The following is a 19,510-nucleotide window of genomic DNA, read 5'->3' as shown; positions in this document are numbered from 1 at the left end:
AGGCCAGAATACCAGCCACGCAACGTAAGTTGAGACCTTTCGTAACTACTCGTGTCATTCCGGCAGGTCGAGGAAAGAATCAAATACAAGCTGGCTCCCGGACGGGGCCCAGCTTACAAGTAGTAACTAAGCTACAAGCACACTCAGGCGCACAGCGATGAATGCAGGGCCACCGGGAACTTTGGGTAGGAGAGTGTTGACGAGCGCGTACTTAGACGGGAACCAGTTCAATGTTCCTATATCTAACTCCTTATTTGATTGGACAACATGACGTGACTTCATTGTTACTAATTTTAGAAACTGTTTCCGTTTGGAAAATCCCCGTCCGTGAGCAGCAAACAGGTAAGTGTGCGTCAAAACTCATCGTAACATTCATGACGAACCTGTTATAGAACGATTCAGCCTCGGGATTTCAAATCGACGTACGTTTAACCATATTTAGCTCTAAAAGACTATCATTTCTTTCATTTTGGTAGATTTATTTTCGACTCATATCGCGTTTTCTGGAACGAAACACGAGTGAACGACAAGATGGCGACGTTTGGTCAACCTAAAGCAAAGGAGCAAGGCAAAGAGTCCATAGTTGATGATTTCATGTATGGTTCTAATGTCGCCAGTGCTCACGTGTACATACGGATGGGTGAGTAATTTCTTAATGTTGTGTTTCATCATTCCATATGGACATTCATTTTTTTTTACCTCTGTCAATAGCGACTGACACCTGATAACCAGCTGACAGCTATCCACGCATCAGCTGGCGAATGTGTGTCTTGTTGGCTGACAAGTCGTTTCCGGGTGTAGAAGTGATAGAATATAGAGAATTCGGTCCACATCCGTGATTTAATGATGCTGATGTTTTCCAGATGCTTCACGCTTGACGAATGACGCCTGACAAGTTTTCGTTACTTAAAGATGAGATGCAACGCAAAAACACAACTTTGCCGATTCCGATACTTTTCGGTATTGACTTAGAGTAACAAATCATCAAGAAATACAAATTCAACTAAAACACTTTAAAAAACAACACGATGACAAATCCCACACAATCGGAGTTTACAGGATTCACTAATTTACTAGTGACTAATTTCACCCCAGCTAGCTTGGGTCAAAAGTAGTTTCAACAGCTGTTCTGTGCTGCTCACATAGCACAGGCAAAATGCTTAGGTTCACACCAGGCTTGAATGGGAATGTCTGAATGATCTATTCCCAGGAAGGTGACTCGTATAAAGCACAGCAAGTGATGTGTGCAAAAATCATTGCTATGGTGAAAGTTAGAGAATCAAGATGTCTCTTGTGATTCCAAGCATCTAAAAAGGTCTGCAATAATAAAAATCAGTGGTTCCATACTTTTTAAGGTTTGGCAGATTTGCAAACCAAGTTTAGGTGTAGAAATACTAATATCATTGTTGAAACCTGCTTAATTTGAAACCTGAAATATTTTTATTTATGCCTGTGGAAACATAGAAAAATTATGCTGTTTGTGATAACCAGCTTCTATTGAAGACTAAACTCAATGTCTGTTTTATTGACATGTGTCTGCCTTTTTGCTCCATGTGCATCACCCGGAAGTGACCATAGGGAAAATAGCATTCGGAATCATTCAGGTACAAACCTTTGCATTTGTCTGTGAAAATTCAAAATGTTCACTTTCATGATTTGTTATTAATGGTAAGCTGTGTTCTGATTGGTCACTCTCAAAGGTTACCTGATGCAACCTCCTACAAGGTTTTGTTAGACCCAGTGTGGAATAGTAACACATAGCACTGGGGTTAAGTTTATTTAGACTGAGAATTTTATGTGAATGGATGAAAGTAAAGTATAGAAAAAGAACAAGAAAAGAAATACACGTGTGAATGAATGAAAGAATAAATGATGCACAAGGACCATATCTCCACAAATATGTTAAAGAATGCAAAACTATTGCACTAGAACCAGGGAGACTTTAACAGGTTGTAGATTATCCCATCCTCGATATCTGCAGGGTGTTCGTTCCGAAAAGTCTCCACTACACCCTGGACGCATCTACGGGTGGGCCCGATAATTTTATTACCTCCCTTTGCTGGCTCCGCATTCTCACAGTAGCCAGTCAGCAAGGCATCCGTTATAACCGAACTTGCCAGTGTCAACAAAGGTAGCAGTTGCTACTGCGAAGGTTTGCTTGCCGTGCGACTCACAATTTGAGGAAATCATACAGGCAAATTTTTAGGTCCGAAACCTTTTTAGGAACATGTGCAAGAAATCAATGTACCCCTTTCAGAGAACCTCTGCATGGTTTGTTTGCCAAGTTTAATCAGTTAGAGAATTTGAAAAGCGAATGTGAGTTGTGACTGGTTTGCTCAACTTCCCAGCGTAGACACCTGATTGGATAAAAAGCCAGCCAAGGGAGGTAATAAAATTATCGGGCCCACCCGTAGATGCGTCCAGGGTATAGTGGAGACTTTTCGGAATGTATACCCTGGAGACATCGAGGATGAGATTATCCCTGCTAAAGCACTTTTTTTTTTAAGAATCTACTTTGAAACATTATTTACACTGCTAATTAATCTGGATGTCATATTGGTTGTAGGAAATGGTGTGGACATTGATAAAATGTTCATTCACCCTGTCATACACCCCCGAAAAACAGAGAGTTCTAAACTATCACAAAGTTTTGTATACACCTTTCCAGTTTTGTCAAGTACTAAGATCAAAAAGAAAGAAAGAAGTTATAGATCTATAATTAGATCAGATTAGATTGGCAATATGTCTTATTTTTCACACACACACCAAATGCACTCTAGCAAAGTTTCTGAAAGTATTAGACTATCACTATTTCTTGCAAACACCTTTCACTTGATGGCATATTTCCCTCACTAAAAGTTAAGGTGTATGTGAAAGAAGTTTTTTGGCGCAATTAGTAGAAACACTCAAACAGGGCACTGTAGTATGTCAGGGACGGATCAGATCAGATCGGCGACATGTCATACATTTGACACATTTCAAATACACCCTAACAATTATTTTTAAGTTATGAAACTATCACTATTACTTGTAAACATGTTTCAACTAAAGGAAGATTTTCCTTCTGAAAATTAAACAAATATGTGATCAGTTTTTAGCAATAGAATTTAGTCTTTCTTCACAGTGTGCCGAGAATTGAAGCCAGTGAGCAATAACATGCCGACTTGGAACTTTACTGTAAATCTACTGTACCAGTACTGAGACTAATAACAATTAACTGACTTAAGTTAAAATGAAGTGACAGAATAGTTAACTCATCTCCTACATGTAGGTTTTCAGTTATCGCAACACTCAGTGAATGTGATTGGCTGTTGGAAATAAACCGGCACCATCTTGAAAACTAAGCTGCCGCCATATTGGCTACACTGGTTACGAGACAACCTGCGGCATATGCTTTTAGGCTTTTCTAGGAGTGACCATTCCCCCTGCTCGAGTTTCTCTGGATGAATGACAGTTTTCAGTTCTTCAGTAGTTCACCATCTCATTATTTGTTGAGTGGATTGAATGCAAATACAGAAACAATGAGCGTGTATTTACAAAACCCAACATCTGTATATACACACAAGTGTATACATGTGTATCGATACCAGTAACTTCTAGAATGCCTCCCAAACAAATTAGACATTTTTAATTTGGGCAGATCTCTCACATTTTAGTGTGTAACATCATCTGTTAGTTTGATTAGAACTTTCAAATTTCTATTACATGTCATTATGATCCTGCTCTAATTATGGGAATCAGTGGTTGTAAAATCAGTCTCGGGATTACCATTAAAGGCCAGTATCATAAAGGTGCAGTATTGCATAGCGTGTCATTTCACAACACAGATTTCAACAAGTTCAGTTTGTGGAAATGTGTGTGTGTGTGCGTGCATGTTTTAGTGCGTTAGTGTTTGGAATTGGTTGAATTATCATAACTGATGATTGGTCCATAACCTATGAGTCATGGAATATCTTTGGTTAGCGTCATTTCAGAATGTTTCTTACTGCACAGAGAAAAAATACAGAAAACACGTGTAATAGGGTTTTATTTGGCAAATTGCTCAAAATGTATTTGTAGTTTTACCACCTTCCAAGGATGACTAGTATGTAGGAACATATGTTTTGTGGAGTGTTTTAGATAAATTCAGTCATAACCTTGTACGCACTTGTAATGTTTATGAGTTGTAGATCTAATGACAGACAAGACCATCCTTGTGAAAAATATTGTTAATGTAAACAAGTGTTCTAAAATTGTTTGTATGAATTTGAGAAAACATGATCAAACACTTGATCGTTTAGTCATTGATTACTTGTATTTGAATTAATCAGACCTTTGGTATGTGAGTGTGTGCATGTACCAGATTGATGGCACAATTGTCTTACAGAGCATGTGTTAAGATGTTTACTGCCATGAGGGTAAAAGCAGTACAGTAAAATATGATGTTTCAGGGTTTCTGCGGAAGGTGTATGGGATCTTGACCACTCAGATCCTCCTGACAGTCATAGTCTCAGCTCTGTTCATGAGCAATGAGGGAGTCCAGAAGTACATCCATAGCAAGTAGGTATAATTAGTAATTGTAGCGGAGTGTGGAATCATCCCACAGATGACATCCTTACCTTGTCAGCTTGCTGATAGGGTTAACCTCTTTGATCATGTGGACTTGGTATCCAGCTTCGGATCAGAAGGTCTGTGGTTTGAATCCCACCACAAGACCTTGTAATTTAATTGCCTCTTTATAACCATGGTAAGATATATCTGCAGATGGAAATGTAATATTTTTACATAATATTTAAGCATGACACATTTGATGTCATATCTTTGACTGTAATGTCACACTTGATAAAAATGGATTGACAGACATTTTATTTCTGTAAGAAGCCACCAGACCCAAATACATTAAAACAGCATGATTAGATCACACGCCCTGGAGTTAAGTACAAGGACTTGGTAAATGTATGTAGTATTTGTTACTGATAGATGTCTCAATATCATGTGAAATGATTCCAATTATCTGATATATTTTGATACAACATTCGTCAAGGAATAATGTTGTAACAGTGATTCAGACTCAAATACAAATAACTGTCATCTAAAGACTGTGCATCTTTTACAAATAACTGTCATCTAAAGGCTGTGCATCTTTTACAAATAACTGTCATCTAAAGGCTGTGCATCTTTTACAAATAACTCATCTAAAGGCTATGCATCTTTTACAAATAACTGTCATCTAAAGGCTGTGCATCTTTTACAAATAACTGTCATCTAAAGGCTGTGCATCTTTTACAAATAACTGTCATCTAAAGGCTGTGCATCTTTTACAAATAACTCATCTAAAGGCTATGTATCTTTTACAAATAACTGTCATCTATGTTTCTTTCACAGTGCTTGATAAGTTAATAAGCAGAGGCACTGACACTTTCTCAAGAGAATCAACCTTTGGGATGCTTAAAAAGTTCAGGGCCTAGATTTTCGAAGCTCCCTTAGCGCTAAGATCATCAGAAGTTATTGTTAATGTATGTCACTTACGACTATCTTAAATGCTAAGAGAGCTTCGACAATCTAGGCCCTGGAATATTTCTGATGAAAATATTTTTTTATTGATGGAAACTCCTTATGAGTTGCGTGCACTGTCAAGTATCTGACCTATGTCTGTACTCATGGGACAGTAGTATAGGGAATGACAGTTCTAAAACACTTTCAAGAAAAGTCTCTACAAAGCCTTATTTACTAAATAAGGCTTTGGTTGGGCCCTTAGCTCTTGCTACTATTACCCCTACTACAAAAAAGTTGGCGGTAATTACTGTGCGTATGTCACGTTTACCGTGTGTTGGTAGGAGGTAACACTGTGCCGTACGGTACGATCAATAATTCTTCTCTTACAAACCCCCTACCCGGCCCATCCCTTAAGTAGTACAAGTTAGGTTCGTCGGCTTTCATATCCACTTTATCTATGTTGTAAGTTTTGACTGACCATATAGGATCGGTGGCCCGCTTACGGTTATCACCCTCGTGTTCCCCCGGCTGGTATAGATACCTCACTAGGGCCCTATCTGGTATCTGTTTCTCCTTCCCACGCAATGGAGCGGCCGACTCTGTCACTATTGATTTTAGTTTGATAGCGTCTGCCGGTTTCTTACCGGTGAGACGGGTGACTTCATGGTTGATTGCTGACACCACCTTGGGTAACCTCGTGACCCATTCAGTCGATCGTTTTCCAGGGGTGGTCATCTCCCTAGCATACTGATGGCCGAACAAGCGCTCAGCCAAAGTCCTATTAAATCTCTCAACTATGGCTTGGCTGCAATGGGCTCCGGCCGTGCCACGCCTGACCTTTGTATCGTGTTTGGCTAGCAGTTGTGACACGGCACCCATGAACTCCCGTCCGGGGTCAACTTGCCGCTCTGTTGGCCACGTCAGCGGACTGCGTTTGTATATGCGTTCGAATCCTCTGGCTACCTGGGCCGAATCTTTCGTGGTCAAGGGTTCGGCTTCCTTGTAACGACTGGCTACGTCCACTACGGTTAAGGCATACTTGTACCTCTTGTCGTGGGGTAGGAACAGTAGGTCTGCCTGGTGAACGCTATTAGGTATGTTAATACCGAACCTCCTTCTAGGCACGTAGCGTGGTGCCGGCAAATAGATCTGCCACAGGGCTTGTTTTTCAAGCCACGCTTTGGCTTCCTCCGGGGGTACTCGCGCTATTTTAGCTAGCTTATCTACTGCGCTAGCTCCTTTCCAGTACCCACGCGGGCTGTAGTAAATAGCCTCAAATTTTTTCATGTCCATACGCGTATGTGTTTATATCAATAGCTATCCAACGTTTAGTGTCCATAGGCGACAGGGACGTCTTGTTTATAGTCAGTCCGTATATCTTATGTCCATCACTTCTAAGTGTGTTCATTTTATGCCTAAAGGTACGGGTCTTGAACAGGGCTTCCTTGAATCTGGCGTGTTTGATGTGTTGTTTCACCACATACTTCTTAACCCCCTTAGCCTTCCGGATCTCACTATTGTCGGCTTTCAGTATGGAGTACATCTTAGGTCTCAAACCTATGTACTCGGCTATGGGCGTGCCTGCACACTCGTCCTTCATCTTACCTAGGACATTTTTATTTACCGTACTGTGTATGGCATGGGTCTTAGGGTAGTCGCTGGTGTCGTATAAATCGAGGTGTTTTTTCATGTCCTCGTACATGTCCTCGGTTCGAATTTCTAACAGCAGGAAATCCGTGTCAGTGTACAGCACTTCACACCTGTCGCCGTACTGTTTCTTGAGCTCGTTGTAGTAAAAGTCGTACATCAGGTGTTTGGATAAATCGAGGATGCTCATCCCCACGTAAACAGGCTGGTTGAATTTTATGTGACTTTTCTTCATGTGTAGGGCAACCAGGTTGTCTGTGAATATCTTACTACGGTTGAATGCCGGACTGACTATCAATCTCCTGAGCTTGTCTTCCTCACTCGACCGAACCAGCTTCACGGTCACGCGTTTCCTCAGGTTCTCCATAGTCTTACCAAACACCGAGTTGTTCATGAGCTTGTAGAGATTTTTCTCAAAATCACTGGTGGCTTTTTTTCGTAGGTCTGTGTTCATTCTGATGTAGGGCTCCATCCATGGGCTCTGGTCGAACATGAGCACCCTGTGTATTTTGGTCAGCCTCATACCCAACGACAGGTACAGCTGTAGGTTGCGATAGTGAACAATGTACTTGGTCTTATTCATTAAGTTAGGCACGAGTTTTTCAACGTCTGTCACACGCCCACCTAACAAGTTATGTTGGTACTCAGACATCCAGTCTGGGTTAACCCTCATACGTTCGGGGGCCAGGGGGTAGCTGTTGTGCGATGTGTGTAATTCCTTGGTATACTCTAAGTCAACCTCGAGGATATACCCTTTGTTCGAATCTGGTGCAACCCCCATAACATCAACGTGGGGTACCCATTCGAATCCCCCTGTAGGTAGATACTGACTCATGGCCCAGCCGTACAGGTTGTTTGCGTCGAGGTAGAGAATGTGATTGGTTGGCTTGTTAGGATCGTAACCTTTCACGTATTGATTATTTGCTTTAGCGTATCGTTTGGATGCCATGGAAATCCCACCTCGTAAGCCTTTCTCAATGAATAGGTGCATGTCGTAATCTGTGAGCAATTCCAAATTAACTCCGGTCTTTTTAAGCAAGGCGTCCCACGACAGACCTGGGCTGGTGTAATACCATGCGGGGTCGAGTTTATACTGCTTGAAACACGTCCGCCTAAACGTTTCAAACACGTCGGCTAACAGCAGTACATCTGTCCTCAAGTACAGGTCGTGATAATCACCCAGGTTCTTACAACCCAGTTTATTCCATACGTTAGTCGCGTGCGAGTAATCATCTCGTGAGACGGACGCCTCATTCAGCTTGCTATAAAAGCAGTCAATAGGGGGTAGTCTGGTCTCGGTGAACTTGGCCCAACTATCCATGTACTCATAGGGGTACACACCCTTCCTCATAAGCAGGGGTCTAGTCTCGGCGTCTGTGTATCGATCGGTGATAGGGAAGGTATTGTTGGCCTTGACCAGACTGTCGAGTGACGACAGGAGGAACTGAAACGAGTCAATGAACCTAAGTCCGTTTAAGCTGAAGCAGATGTATCTCTCCATGTTGTTGGGGATGCACGTTATATTACCATCGATTTTCGCGATGGCCTGCATGATCAAGTGTGAGTCGTACCCTCTCAAGTTGTGAAAGACAACGGGGATGTTTATTGTCTTAGGGTTGATTTTAAGCTTGAGGTTGCACGCGTTGTGAGCGGCGCCTCTATACTTACCAGTTATGTGGCAGTGATCTCTCACCGAATCACCGTTAAGTGGTGAGTCACACACGTGACAGTTAGTGCTACTAGCGTGAGCTAGCCTGTCGGCTCGGGTCATACGCATGGGAGCGATTCTATACAATGCATTCCTAATAATTTTTTCTTCCTCCTGCAAACACTTTAGAAACCTTTCAGCCGCGTCAGGGCCCCTATACACTACCGGAGCTTTCGTTTCCCCGTCACAACGGACGACAATGTATCCAAACCCACAGGCTTTATGCTCTTGTGTTTTGTGGGTGAAGGGAGCCTCGCCGGCGGCACCACTGGGGGAATCCCCACCCACAACCAAGGCTTCGAAGTCGGCGTATATGATATAAGGCACAGACATTTGGTTCTTGTGGTTACTGAATTTTAGGATTTTGTTATCTTCCTTAGGCATGTCGACTCGTATAGCCGTCTGCCCCACACCTTGGCAATCCTCCCGGTGGGATTCTAATAAATCAGCTCGACTGAAACCGTGTAGGCATCGTACACAAAAGTGTTTTTCCCCATCGTGTTTCGACTGGTCGTGCAACAATCGGCTGAGATGTTTTATCCACGTGTAGTGATACTTGTCACCTCGTTGGATCATGAATATATTGATAACTTGGCGATCCTTCACCGGGCTGACCCTGTGTACTATTGTTTTGTTACTTTCGTGTCCAAAGACATTTATAGCCAGATTATTCTGTTTTTCTACTTTAGTGATCTGGGATATGGGGGTGGGTTCATCTATACCATCCCAGTTGAGCCCATCATACTGAGGATAATTAGAAGGCCTGTTCGGATTAGTGTCAGCTGGAAATAAGGCTGACCTGATAGCTAACCTCAGGCAATCGTTTCCTCTATTCTTAACGTTTACTATGGCATGTTTGTTCCTATAGTATGGTGGCAAGGCTAGGTATGACCCGCCTCTGAACGGCACGTAGTTAGCTATGTCTAGATAGACATTATCGATTTTATCTACAGCCCACCCGGACCCCAAGTGTGTGTAGCGTTCTAGGTATTCTCGTATCTGCTGAAAACTGGTATCGATTGATGTGTCAATGGTCTCTGTATGTGTGACGACCTCTTGTTTACCTCGGAAGTAAGGCTGAACATATTCAGTGGTACTCCCAACCTGCTTATCGAGCGACATTTTCACTGTGATCTGAAACTTGATACTTCCTAGGTTATTTAGTTCCTGGTTGACCTTATCAGCTATCAGAGGCTTGATATCTGTAATGTCTATGTTTCTATCAACGTGCATGCGCCAACCTCTCAAATAGTTGCCTACAGCGCGCTCAGTGCGCACGAACTGTAGGTCAATAGCTCTATTCTGTCATAATAATTCTACAAGCTGTGGTTTTCTCATACGAGAATACCCGCCTAAACCCAAATCGTGTGCCTCGGCTTTCAGTTGTTTTACAGTGGGAGGTTTTGCTATGGGGGCATGTGATAACAATGCGGTTAACCCGGCTCTCCCCAGGTTTGAATAACCCGTGTATCCAAGCTGTTTTGCTTGAGCTTTTAATTGTGTTACCGTAGGAGGGGCTTCTAAACCTAGTAATCTCAACAATGCTGACTTCCGCATTCGAGAATACCCGATCACACCTCTCTGTTTTGCGACCCGCTTCAGCTCGCGCACAGTAGTCATAGTGTTTACACCTAAGAGAACCAATGTCTAATTGGTTCACAGTAAAGGGAGGTAACCCTTAAGTGGCTGTTTTACGCACTGTTGGATATAGTGTTCCTTGTGTAAACATTTAATTGGAGTCTATCTTAAGCAGTCGCCTACGTTCTTTTATGTAGCCCTTTTTATTCTCGTAGATGAGTTGATGTCTGACTACGTTCGCTCCGTGAGCTTTACATAGACAGTAGTGTCCTTTAACCCCGATACCACACACAGAACACGTGTAGTTAGGACTTCCCATATGGAAACAACAGAACCCCTGATTCCTGCATTTCCTACCACAGGCCTCGGTCTTCCCCATAAGTATGTATTCGCATCGGTATGGAGCGGGTCTCATGTTTACTTATATAGGTATTTTAATTTAATTGCTTCGCAACCAACGCAGTAGCTGCTATACCCAACACTATGAAGCCCAGTTCACGATTCATTTGTCCCTTGGTTGGTGTGTAGTACTGAGCGAGTGTGGGTTTATTGAGCGGTTCCAATTGTTTACCAGTTAGTAGGTAGTATTCTTTCATTGCTTCATCGACATCGTTGAATGTTTGAACGGCATGGTTTTCACGCGTGAGTTGTTCGTTAATAAAATCGATCCTCTGGAGACGTTTTTTAGCGTACTCGGCCTGTGCTCTTTGTAATTTCTCAGTAGCGAGATCGTGCCGCTTCCTTTCTTCCTGTATTGCGTGATCATCTCGTAGTTTCGAGAAGAGGAAATTACTCCCGGAAAATGCCAGGGCATTCACTAACGCCCCACCGGCCATCATAGCTATCGTGGCCATCCTATATTTATTTCATTATATTTTCAGGTATTATTATATTATCAGGTATGCGTCGTTGACGAACGTTTTCCCCTCAGACATTATGTATATGATAAAAAAATATTAAAATTATAACATGATATGCGGGTCGACTGTGGGGGTGGGGGGCTCACTGTTGGGTGGTGGCTCACTGTGGGAGGGTACCCCCACGTATAACCACGAGATAGCCAAGGCAGCAGTTACGCCTACAGCCAACAACAGTCGGGTTGGGTTGGTCACTTTATGTTGGTTACACCACCGTTTTTTACCGGCAGCTACTCTCTTAGGATTCTTCTGTCTGGTTACTGTTGGGGGTACCTCCACTGAAGGGGGTACCCTGGTCTCCACTGTTTCCACTGGGGTCACTTCCCTCACCTCGGGAGGGGTCTCCACCGTCACCTCAGCCATCTATACTATTATTATTATTCTTTCTCTCAAATTGACAATGTTTTGCCGTGATAATCGCCGCCGTCACTGGAGCCAACAACATACCATATTTGTGGTACAGCTCGCAGCTGATAGAGCTCACGGCGTGTTCGATAAAAGGGTCTTTATCTAGGTCCTCCCACAGGTAAAGTCGGCGCTCTGGTGGAAAGGGAAGGAAGTATGACACAATACCGGTGTATATCTGGGTCATAGCCGATCCTATTGTCTTTGTCATTTCTGCTCCGAGCCGGGACTCGTATCTAGCGTACAGCTTATCGATTTCTTCGGCTGACATTTTGTGAATTTTATCCGGAGTGTAGTCTCCAAAGTAATGTTTGGCTTTGCCACCAACAGCCAACGCCACCAGTTTCTCTCGCTTGTCATCAGTGGGGCCTGCCGGTGGTGTGGGGGTACCCCCAGGTACCAACTGTTCGAGCAATTCCTCACACTCCATCTTATAATATAACAAGTAAGATTTAGTTTTAACTATATAATACCCGATGCAGACAAAACACAGAGAAATGAAGGTTAAGTTGCACACGACAAATACTTCAAATATCATAGCTATATGCTTAGCTTTGCTTAGCTTTGCTTAGCTTTGCTTAGCTTTGCTAAGCTTTAGCATACTATATATGCTACTGGTTGGTCGGTCTTGAGCACGAGCTTAGCGTGTTTAGTTTCAGCGAGCTGTTTCTTCACCCGTTCCCGTTCTAATTTGCTCATCACATCGTTCTCTCTCAAACACTCCTCGAACGAATCCCTGTCCTTGCAGTGAAATAAGGCCACCCATCGCGTCTGCTCCCTGAGGTCTTTCAACACCGAGTTGAACTTCTGCGTTAGCACCCAGACGCTGTGATTTGCATGCCGGCCGGAGAAGGCCAGGTACGATAGCATGTCTCTCTTTTTTGTTATCTCGCGATTAGCGCTGCAGTCGTCCAGTATGAACAGCGTCGGTTCCCCTTTAAATTTCTCGTGAAGAGCTTTCAACCAGTCCTGCAGGCGTGTTCCAGGGTCGATTTTGTGTACGTCCAGGTCCGTCATCACCCAAGGTCGCGCGTACGTTTTATTCATGCTCAGAGTAGGGCACATGATAACGATGTTATCGAACACATCCTTGTAGTAACCCTCCAACATATCCAACACGAAAACGGTCTTCCCACAGCCAGTCTGCCTGCACACTATGGCGCAGTGTGGGTCAGTGGGTAGTTGTGGGTACCCCCCATCAGTAGATGGCTTGCACGAATCTCCCATTGTCTATATTAAGTTGCGCGTCCATAATAACGTACAAATATAATTTCAACTTACCAGCGGGTTGAGCCTTCTTAGTAATCTGGATGGTTATCCCTTCGCTGCCGTTATCTATACGGCGCCCGCTACCGTGCAGTTTATCATCATCCGTGGATCGCATGTCCAACCATAGGGCGTACTTGGTGGTCAGGTATTCACCGATCTGCACGGAGCCGAGGTCCAGGTCCTTTGTTATATAATCCCCCACTGGTAGCTTTTTTATCTCATCCCACTGCTGGTGTGGTCTCATACCATGACTGAACAGCTGGTTGGGCACGCCCTCGATGGTCACTTCCACCTTTTCAATCTCGGGGTTGAAAAACTTCTCGCTGTCCCTCTGGAATGGATCGTAATACTCCACGGGGATGACCAGGATACCTTTCATCGATCGCGCCGGCACGTTCAGGTTGATATTCCACACAGTGTCGCTCTTATCTCGCACGACTGATCTATGCGTCAGTACGCAATCGTACAGGATAGCCATCTTCCCAGAGTACTGGCTTCGAACCTGCCTGGCCAGCTCTGGGCTAGTGACCATGTCGAACTCCAGAGAGATGTTGTCTATGGCATAACTGGCCTCATCACCATTCGGCGTACGCACTACTTTGCTATAGTCGTTAAACGTGAGCTCGTATTCGAGCCTATCACCCAGCGCGGCCTGGTAAAACGGCGCGTGTCCCGTGAGCAACTCGAAGTCTAGCGGCACGCAGAATCGATTCCCGTATGCTCGAGCGATGGCCTTTTCACCGTCCGATAGCTTGTCTTGCTGGTCTTGCGTGAAGACATACCCTATGCGCGCCCGGGTTGATTTGCTGATACCCTGGTACACATCATTGACTTGTTCTCCCTCGCTTTTCCAGAGATCCCTGTAGCAGTGAAACACGTCGCTGTCGTCGATGATCAGCACCTCGTTACCGCTGATCTTGACGGTCGTTTTCTTGATGATGGCTCGCCCCACGTTCCGCACTAGCTCGCGTTTGTCGTTGTCGGAGGTCAACGTGATATTGAACGCCAGTCGAACAGTGCCTGGTACAATGAGGTCATTCTCACCAAGGTTTGGAAATCTAACCAGCAGAGTTTGATTCTGGTCTATCTTGCTGGGATTGTTGGTGATGGTCACCGACTGGCGCACGGCTCTGGCTCCTAATGGCTCTCTCAATCTTCTGAAAGGATCTAATTTTCTGCCGTACATTGTTATATATATATGAAATATATTTTTAATACTAAATAATGGCTGAAGACATACCTATGGAGGAGATGCGGGGCGCTATTGCCCAGGCATACGATGAGCAGGGGACCTCATTCAGTACTAGCCTACAGCAGGCTGTCGAAGATATAAACAAGCAGGAGACCTCATTCAGTACTGGCCTACAGCCGGCTGTCGAAGATATAAACAAGCAGGAGACCTCATCAAGGACCAAACTCGTGAAGGACACCGTCGACTCTTATTACAACGCAATTGAAGAAAGAGACAACATCAAGCCGCGGTGGCGAGACTATACCAAGTTTTTTGTTGATAGCAAGGGCAAGCTGCGTTTGAATGATTACCCGGGGATCGATCTCATGAAAAAAAACACGAGAAAACCGCTTGCTTTATCAACATTGGCCACTAAATATGATATTGGCTTTATCCAAGAGGAACTAGGTTTCATAGAGTACAGTGGCGCGCGACGTAAGATTCCCCCGAAGAAGATTCCCCCGAAGGTCAGTCAAGATCTGGAAGGCATCAGGGACGCCACATCGGTTCAAAACATGACTTATAATATTGAAAAGGTGTTGGCTGATTACGAGAACAAGCCCTTCCCGGGCCTCGAAACTACCTTTCGGGAACTGAAGGGGTTGGACCTGTTGATGCAAACCATTCGTGGTCATCTTTGGAAAAGCACGGCCAAAGTGAGTGAGATAGACGACAAAATCGCCTATGAAAAGAAAAAACTCGGTGAAACTGAGGACGAGTCTATTAAAACCACCATCGAGGAACGAATACGTAATTTGGAAGATGAAAGGCAGGTCTGGTTGGAGACAGCGTCCGGCTACAAAGAAAAGCTTCGATCCCAGACCAACCGTGTGCGGGAAACCATCAATCAAGTCCTCTACCGAGACACCACGTTAGCAGACAGGATTCGGATATTGTTCCGGGAGCAAGGGATCACCATCGCCAGCATTCTGACTGCATTTAGTTTCATCATATCAACCCTGGTGGTGTCACTGACAGGGGGTACTGTGGTGCCTGCCGGCGGCGGAACCCCAAGTGGCGGTGGGGGTGTTAAAGACTGGATAAAAAAACTCGGGGAAGGCCTAGCTAAACTGGCTGGTAAAGCCGCCGAAGCCCTTCCCGGCATCCTGGGTAGCATCGTCTCGTGGTTGTTGAGCGCTCTGGCTAAAACTGTCACGTGGCTCAGTCAAAACCTGTGGGCAGCCATCGTCGCCATGGCGGGTCTGGTGTACGTAGCGGCTAAGAAATCTTTAACCAAATAAGTCCCAAAGCTACCCCACCAACCACCAGGGCCGTTTTACTATCAATATGCTGCTGAGCCTGAATATGAGAGTGTGTGGGGGGTACCTCCACATGAACTTTAGACTCCGGGGGTGACGTCACTATACCCGTTTCACGTGGTGGGATGTGTGGGATATAGGTGGTATTAATATCGGGGTTGATACCCAACTTTTGATCCTTCGTGGCTATGACTATTTTGTTGTTATAACCCACCACTTTTTTTACTCTCAGTTGCATATCACTCGGAGCCATGTACAGCCCCACACCGAACACGCAATTGACTTTCGATCTGGCGTATTCTAACACGTTTTGGTAACGGTCGATGGCCCGCGGGAGATCAACTGGAGAATTGATAGCATCCTCAACGTTGGAAACGAACTGTTTCTGAGCGTCGAAAGCAGTTCCCTTACCGAGGATGTTGGAACGCGTCATCGACTGCGCACCCAACAGCGCCCACACGTACGTTCGAATCGAGTCGTTCAACCTGACTACCCCGGCACGAGTGAATACTTTCGACGTGTCCAGCATAAACATTTTCCACCCGTCTGCGGTTGACTGCTCCACTTTCTGGATTGTGAAAGCAACACCACCTTCAAAGTCCATACGATCATCTCTCCATTCATTACTCGACAAAGCAAAGTCCTGCCTAAGTATACCTCGTTTCACTAAATCATCACTTGCATCTTTCACTGGTTTTGGTCCATATTTGGTAGGTTTAGGAACAATATCATCTAATGCATGGAAAAAATTCCCAGTACTAAACATTTTTCGTTTCATAAAGTTTGTTAGTAAATCTTTCTTAAATGCTTTTACTGAGAGCCCATCGCTGTAAGGAATACCCAACCCGTGGTTCAACCCCGGCAAACGCCAATCCGTCTTCGGGCTTATTTCGAATTCATTGCAAATACGTTCGTAGACCCGTCTATCGTACGGGTTGTTTGTTGCGTCCCACGCTTTGTCCTGTGGGAGGGGGGCGCTGATCTCTTTAAGGATACGTCTGACCTGGTAGTACACGTGGAACTTGAACACAGCGGTCCACGCCGAGTGCCGGTCAATGTCACACCACACCCCGTTGTAGCGCACCACACGGCAAAGTTTAATTGATTCTGCCAGAACTGCATAGGGTTGTTGAACCAAGCGTGGACTGCCTTGATGTTAGTCACCGAAAGCTTATACTTATCGAACACATCTAAAAGCTGGGCATTGAAATACAACCCAGGAGCAACCACGATCTTCATGGGGGAGAAATCTACGTCCAGTTTAGGGTAAAACACACCAGGGGAATACATTTTAAAACTATTATATAATGAGCATATATACTCTAACATGTACATAACACTTCCAGGAATAAAGAGCGGTGAGGCCGTTCAGCTGACGCACGCGATCGATAACACGTCAGGCCAACTCGAAGTCGCACTCTGCGATATCACCTACCTACCGCAATGGACTAACATCAACGTCAGCAACAATAAGCTCTTCGTCAGTGGAACTCGCAGTCAGATAACTGACGGCTACTACAGCGTGTGCTCTCTAAACGACGAGGTCTTCAAACCCCTGGGAGCCGAACTCAAGATGAACGACTCAAACGGTACAGTGGTGTTAATCAACAACGGAAGAAACCCCTTGAGGCTAGGCCGACCATTAGCGAGGATACTCGGTATGTCTCCTGACGAGATAAAACCAACAACAACCGTCACAGGCACGAAGTTACCCGATCTAGTACCGTACCGAGAGCTGTACATTCATCTCGGTCAGGTGAGCACAACGTACAACATTCAAGGAGGTCACCCTTCCACTATACTGAGAGCAGTGCCGGTGAAAACTGAGAAATACAACGACGGTAGAACCGAGTCGTTTTCACCACGGCAGTATAAGAGATTAACCCAGGGCAACATACCTGAGCTGACAATATCGGTGTTAGATATAAATCATAATCCTGTAAATATAGGATACCTCAGCTTAACGCTTCATGTAAAATGACCAGCGCACAAGGGCCCGGAGTGAAAAAATGCGTCAATATCGGGATCTCCGACCTCGGAGACACGCGCGGTTTCGACGCTCCCGGAGTAGATGGTAAATCGTACGCCTTGCAACTGAAAAACAACATTTACAAACGCGTTGAAGTCACCTCCGGTGGAGCCCTAAGTGATATAGTAGATACCGCAAGAGCAAAAGTCAACACTAAGTACGCCCTTGTCAACACCGGTAATAATAACTGGATAATATACCCGTCGTTCGGGGGTAAACTGTTCGACTTAGACGATGTTGAGAGCACTACCGTCGTCCAAAACAAACCATATATGCTCGTCTTCACCGAAGATGACAAGTGGGTGTTGTTACCCGATAACGACGACTGGTTTCTCAATATTAGACTCGTCTCTCCCTACGTGTTCACGGATAACAAAGACAACCACCTAAACAAAGTTGTGAACAATGGAACCCTGCTCGTGGCTTACGTCCCAACTCAGAGACGTAGCATAGTCGTCAGCCCAGTCGACACTATTGCAGCCCACATGCTATCGAGTAAACCGGCCATACAAAACGTGAAATTGCAGTTGGTGTCTGAATTCGAAGGCGTGGTCACTATACTAGAGAGTCTACCGGCAAACTCAACACTGATCATCAAAGTCTACCTAGGGGAACCATCGGGGAATGATGTCGAGATCGTGAAGGGGATCAAACTCGGGTGGGTGAAACGACACCAGTATCAAGTTTGCAACGTTTACGTGCGGGTGGGTGCCGACTCCAACACCAGTCTGCAGGGGGTCAACGTGATCGTGGAAAACAATATATCACTAACCAATATCTTCCTACCTGCCAACATACACTTCATGGGTATGAAGTTCACCCCTGAACTATTATCAAAAAACCAGTTGGAAATTATATCGTAATAGTATAATAATGACCAGTCATCGACCCAACACTACGCTTAACGACCTGGGAGATACGGAGGGATTCGATCAGCCTGGTGAGGAAGACACCTTATATATCCTGCACTTCAAAGACAACGTGTACAGATGGGTGTCATTATCAGATTTTAAAGAGCCTAAATGGAAGATCAACTTAACACTCGCCTCACCTTATATCACAATGGACAAAAATCAGTGGATCTCTAAGATTAGTAACAACGGTAGCTGGATCGGGGATTTCATCATTCCGGAGAGGGGATTCATGATGTCTATTAATTCCGTAAATAGTTTAAAGTCTGTAGGAAAAAATAAATTAACATTTAGCAATCGTTTGAGTAATATAAATATTCTTGATATATTCTCCCCTTCCACACTCATCATAGAAGTCTTCTTTTATTTAAGCACTGAAAACAACTCAAGAGTACAACAAATTGTACCCGGGGTGTCAATACACTGGTATGACGAACACAAAGGTCAACATTGTCGTATTGTTATACAACGGGATACCCCGGGTCATATAAACCGCTTAATAAGTCTCAGTGGGGTTTTTATTACAACAGGAAAGTCTATTAACCTCTCACCTATTACCCTGAATAGTGGTATAGACCTTATAGAATTCAAATTCACTTATGGACTATTAACTGAAACCCAATTAAAATATCTTTCATAATATATATTATAGGATGGGTCTGTACCCAGTCGTAGAGGAAGTAGCGAAGACGTTGGAAACCGTAGATGGGTTCCGCTTGAGGCAGTTATGTGATGTGAAACGTCAACTAGAACAAGACCGTGACACGCGGAAAGCTCTATGTAAGAAGTACAATAGAGCTTTCAATATCGTGGACGGGGCTGACACTACCCTTATGGCAACCAGCATGGGACTAGGGGCGGCAGGCGTTGGGTTGTTGGCTACCATCGTGGCTGCACCTATAGTGCTAGGTATTGAAATAACGGCAGGGGTGGCAGGGTTAGCAGGGTTGGCGCTTAAGTTATTATCACGCAGACTGCATCGTAAGGCATTGAAACACGACGAGATCAGGGTTCTTGCCGAAGCAAAGCTCAACACAGTGAGTGAGCGTATTTCCACGGCACTCTCTGATAGTAAGATCTC

General features: G+C 44.5%; 1 protein-coding gene across 1 annotated transcript in view; it reads left to right on the top strand.

Annotated features, from left to right (window-relative positions):
- The first annotated feature begins 280 nt into the window (after window positions 1–280).
- Window positions 281–19,510, top strand: part of LOC137297136 (protein lifeguard 4-like) — a 28,316-nt gene continuing 9,086 nt past the window's right edge. The window contains exons 1-3 of the mRNA XM_067829148.1: window positions 281–342; window positions 477–640; window positions 4,431–4,539. Of these exons, the coding sequence (XP_067685249.1) occupies window positions 532–640; window positions 4,431–4,539 (218 nt within the window). The 5' untranslated portion in view covers window positions 281–342; window positions 477–531. The remainder of the gene's footprint in view (window positions 343–476; window positions 641–4,430; window positions 4,540–19,510) is intronic.

This window comes from Haliotis asinina, chromosome 9, assembly GCF_037392515.1.
Source record: "Haliotis asinina isolate JCU_RB_2024 chromosome 9, JCU_Hal_asi_v2, whole genome shotgun sequence".
NCBI classification, from domain to species: domain Eukaryota; kingdom Metazoa; phylum Mollusca; class Gastropoda; order Lepetellida; family Haliotidae; genus Haliotis; species Haliotis asinina.
Note: the sequence above shows the minus strand (reverse complement) of the source record. Positions and strands in the feature narration are given on the sequence as shown.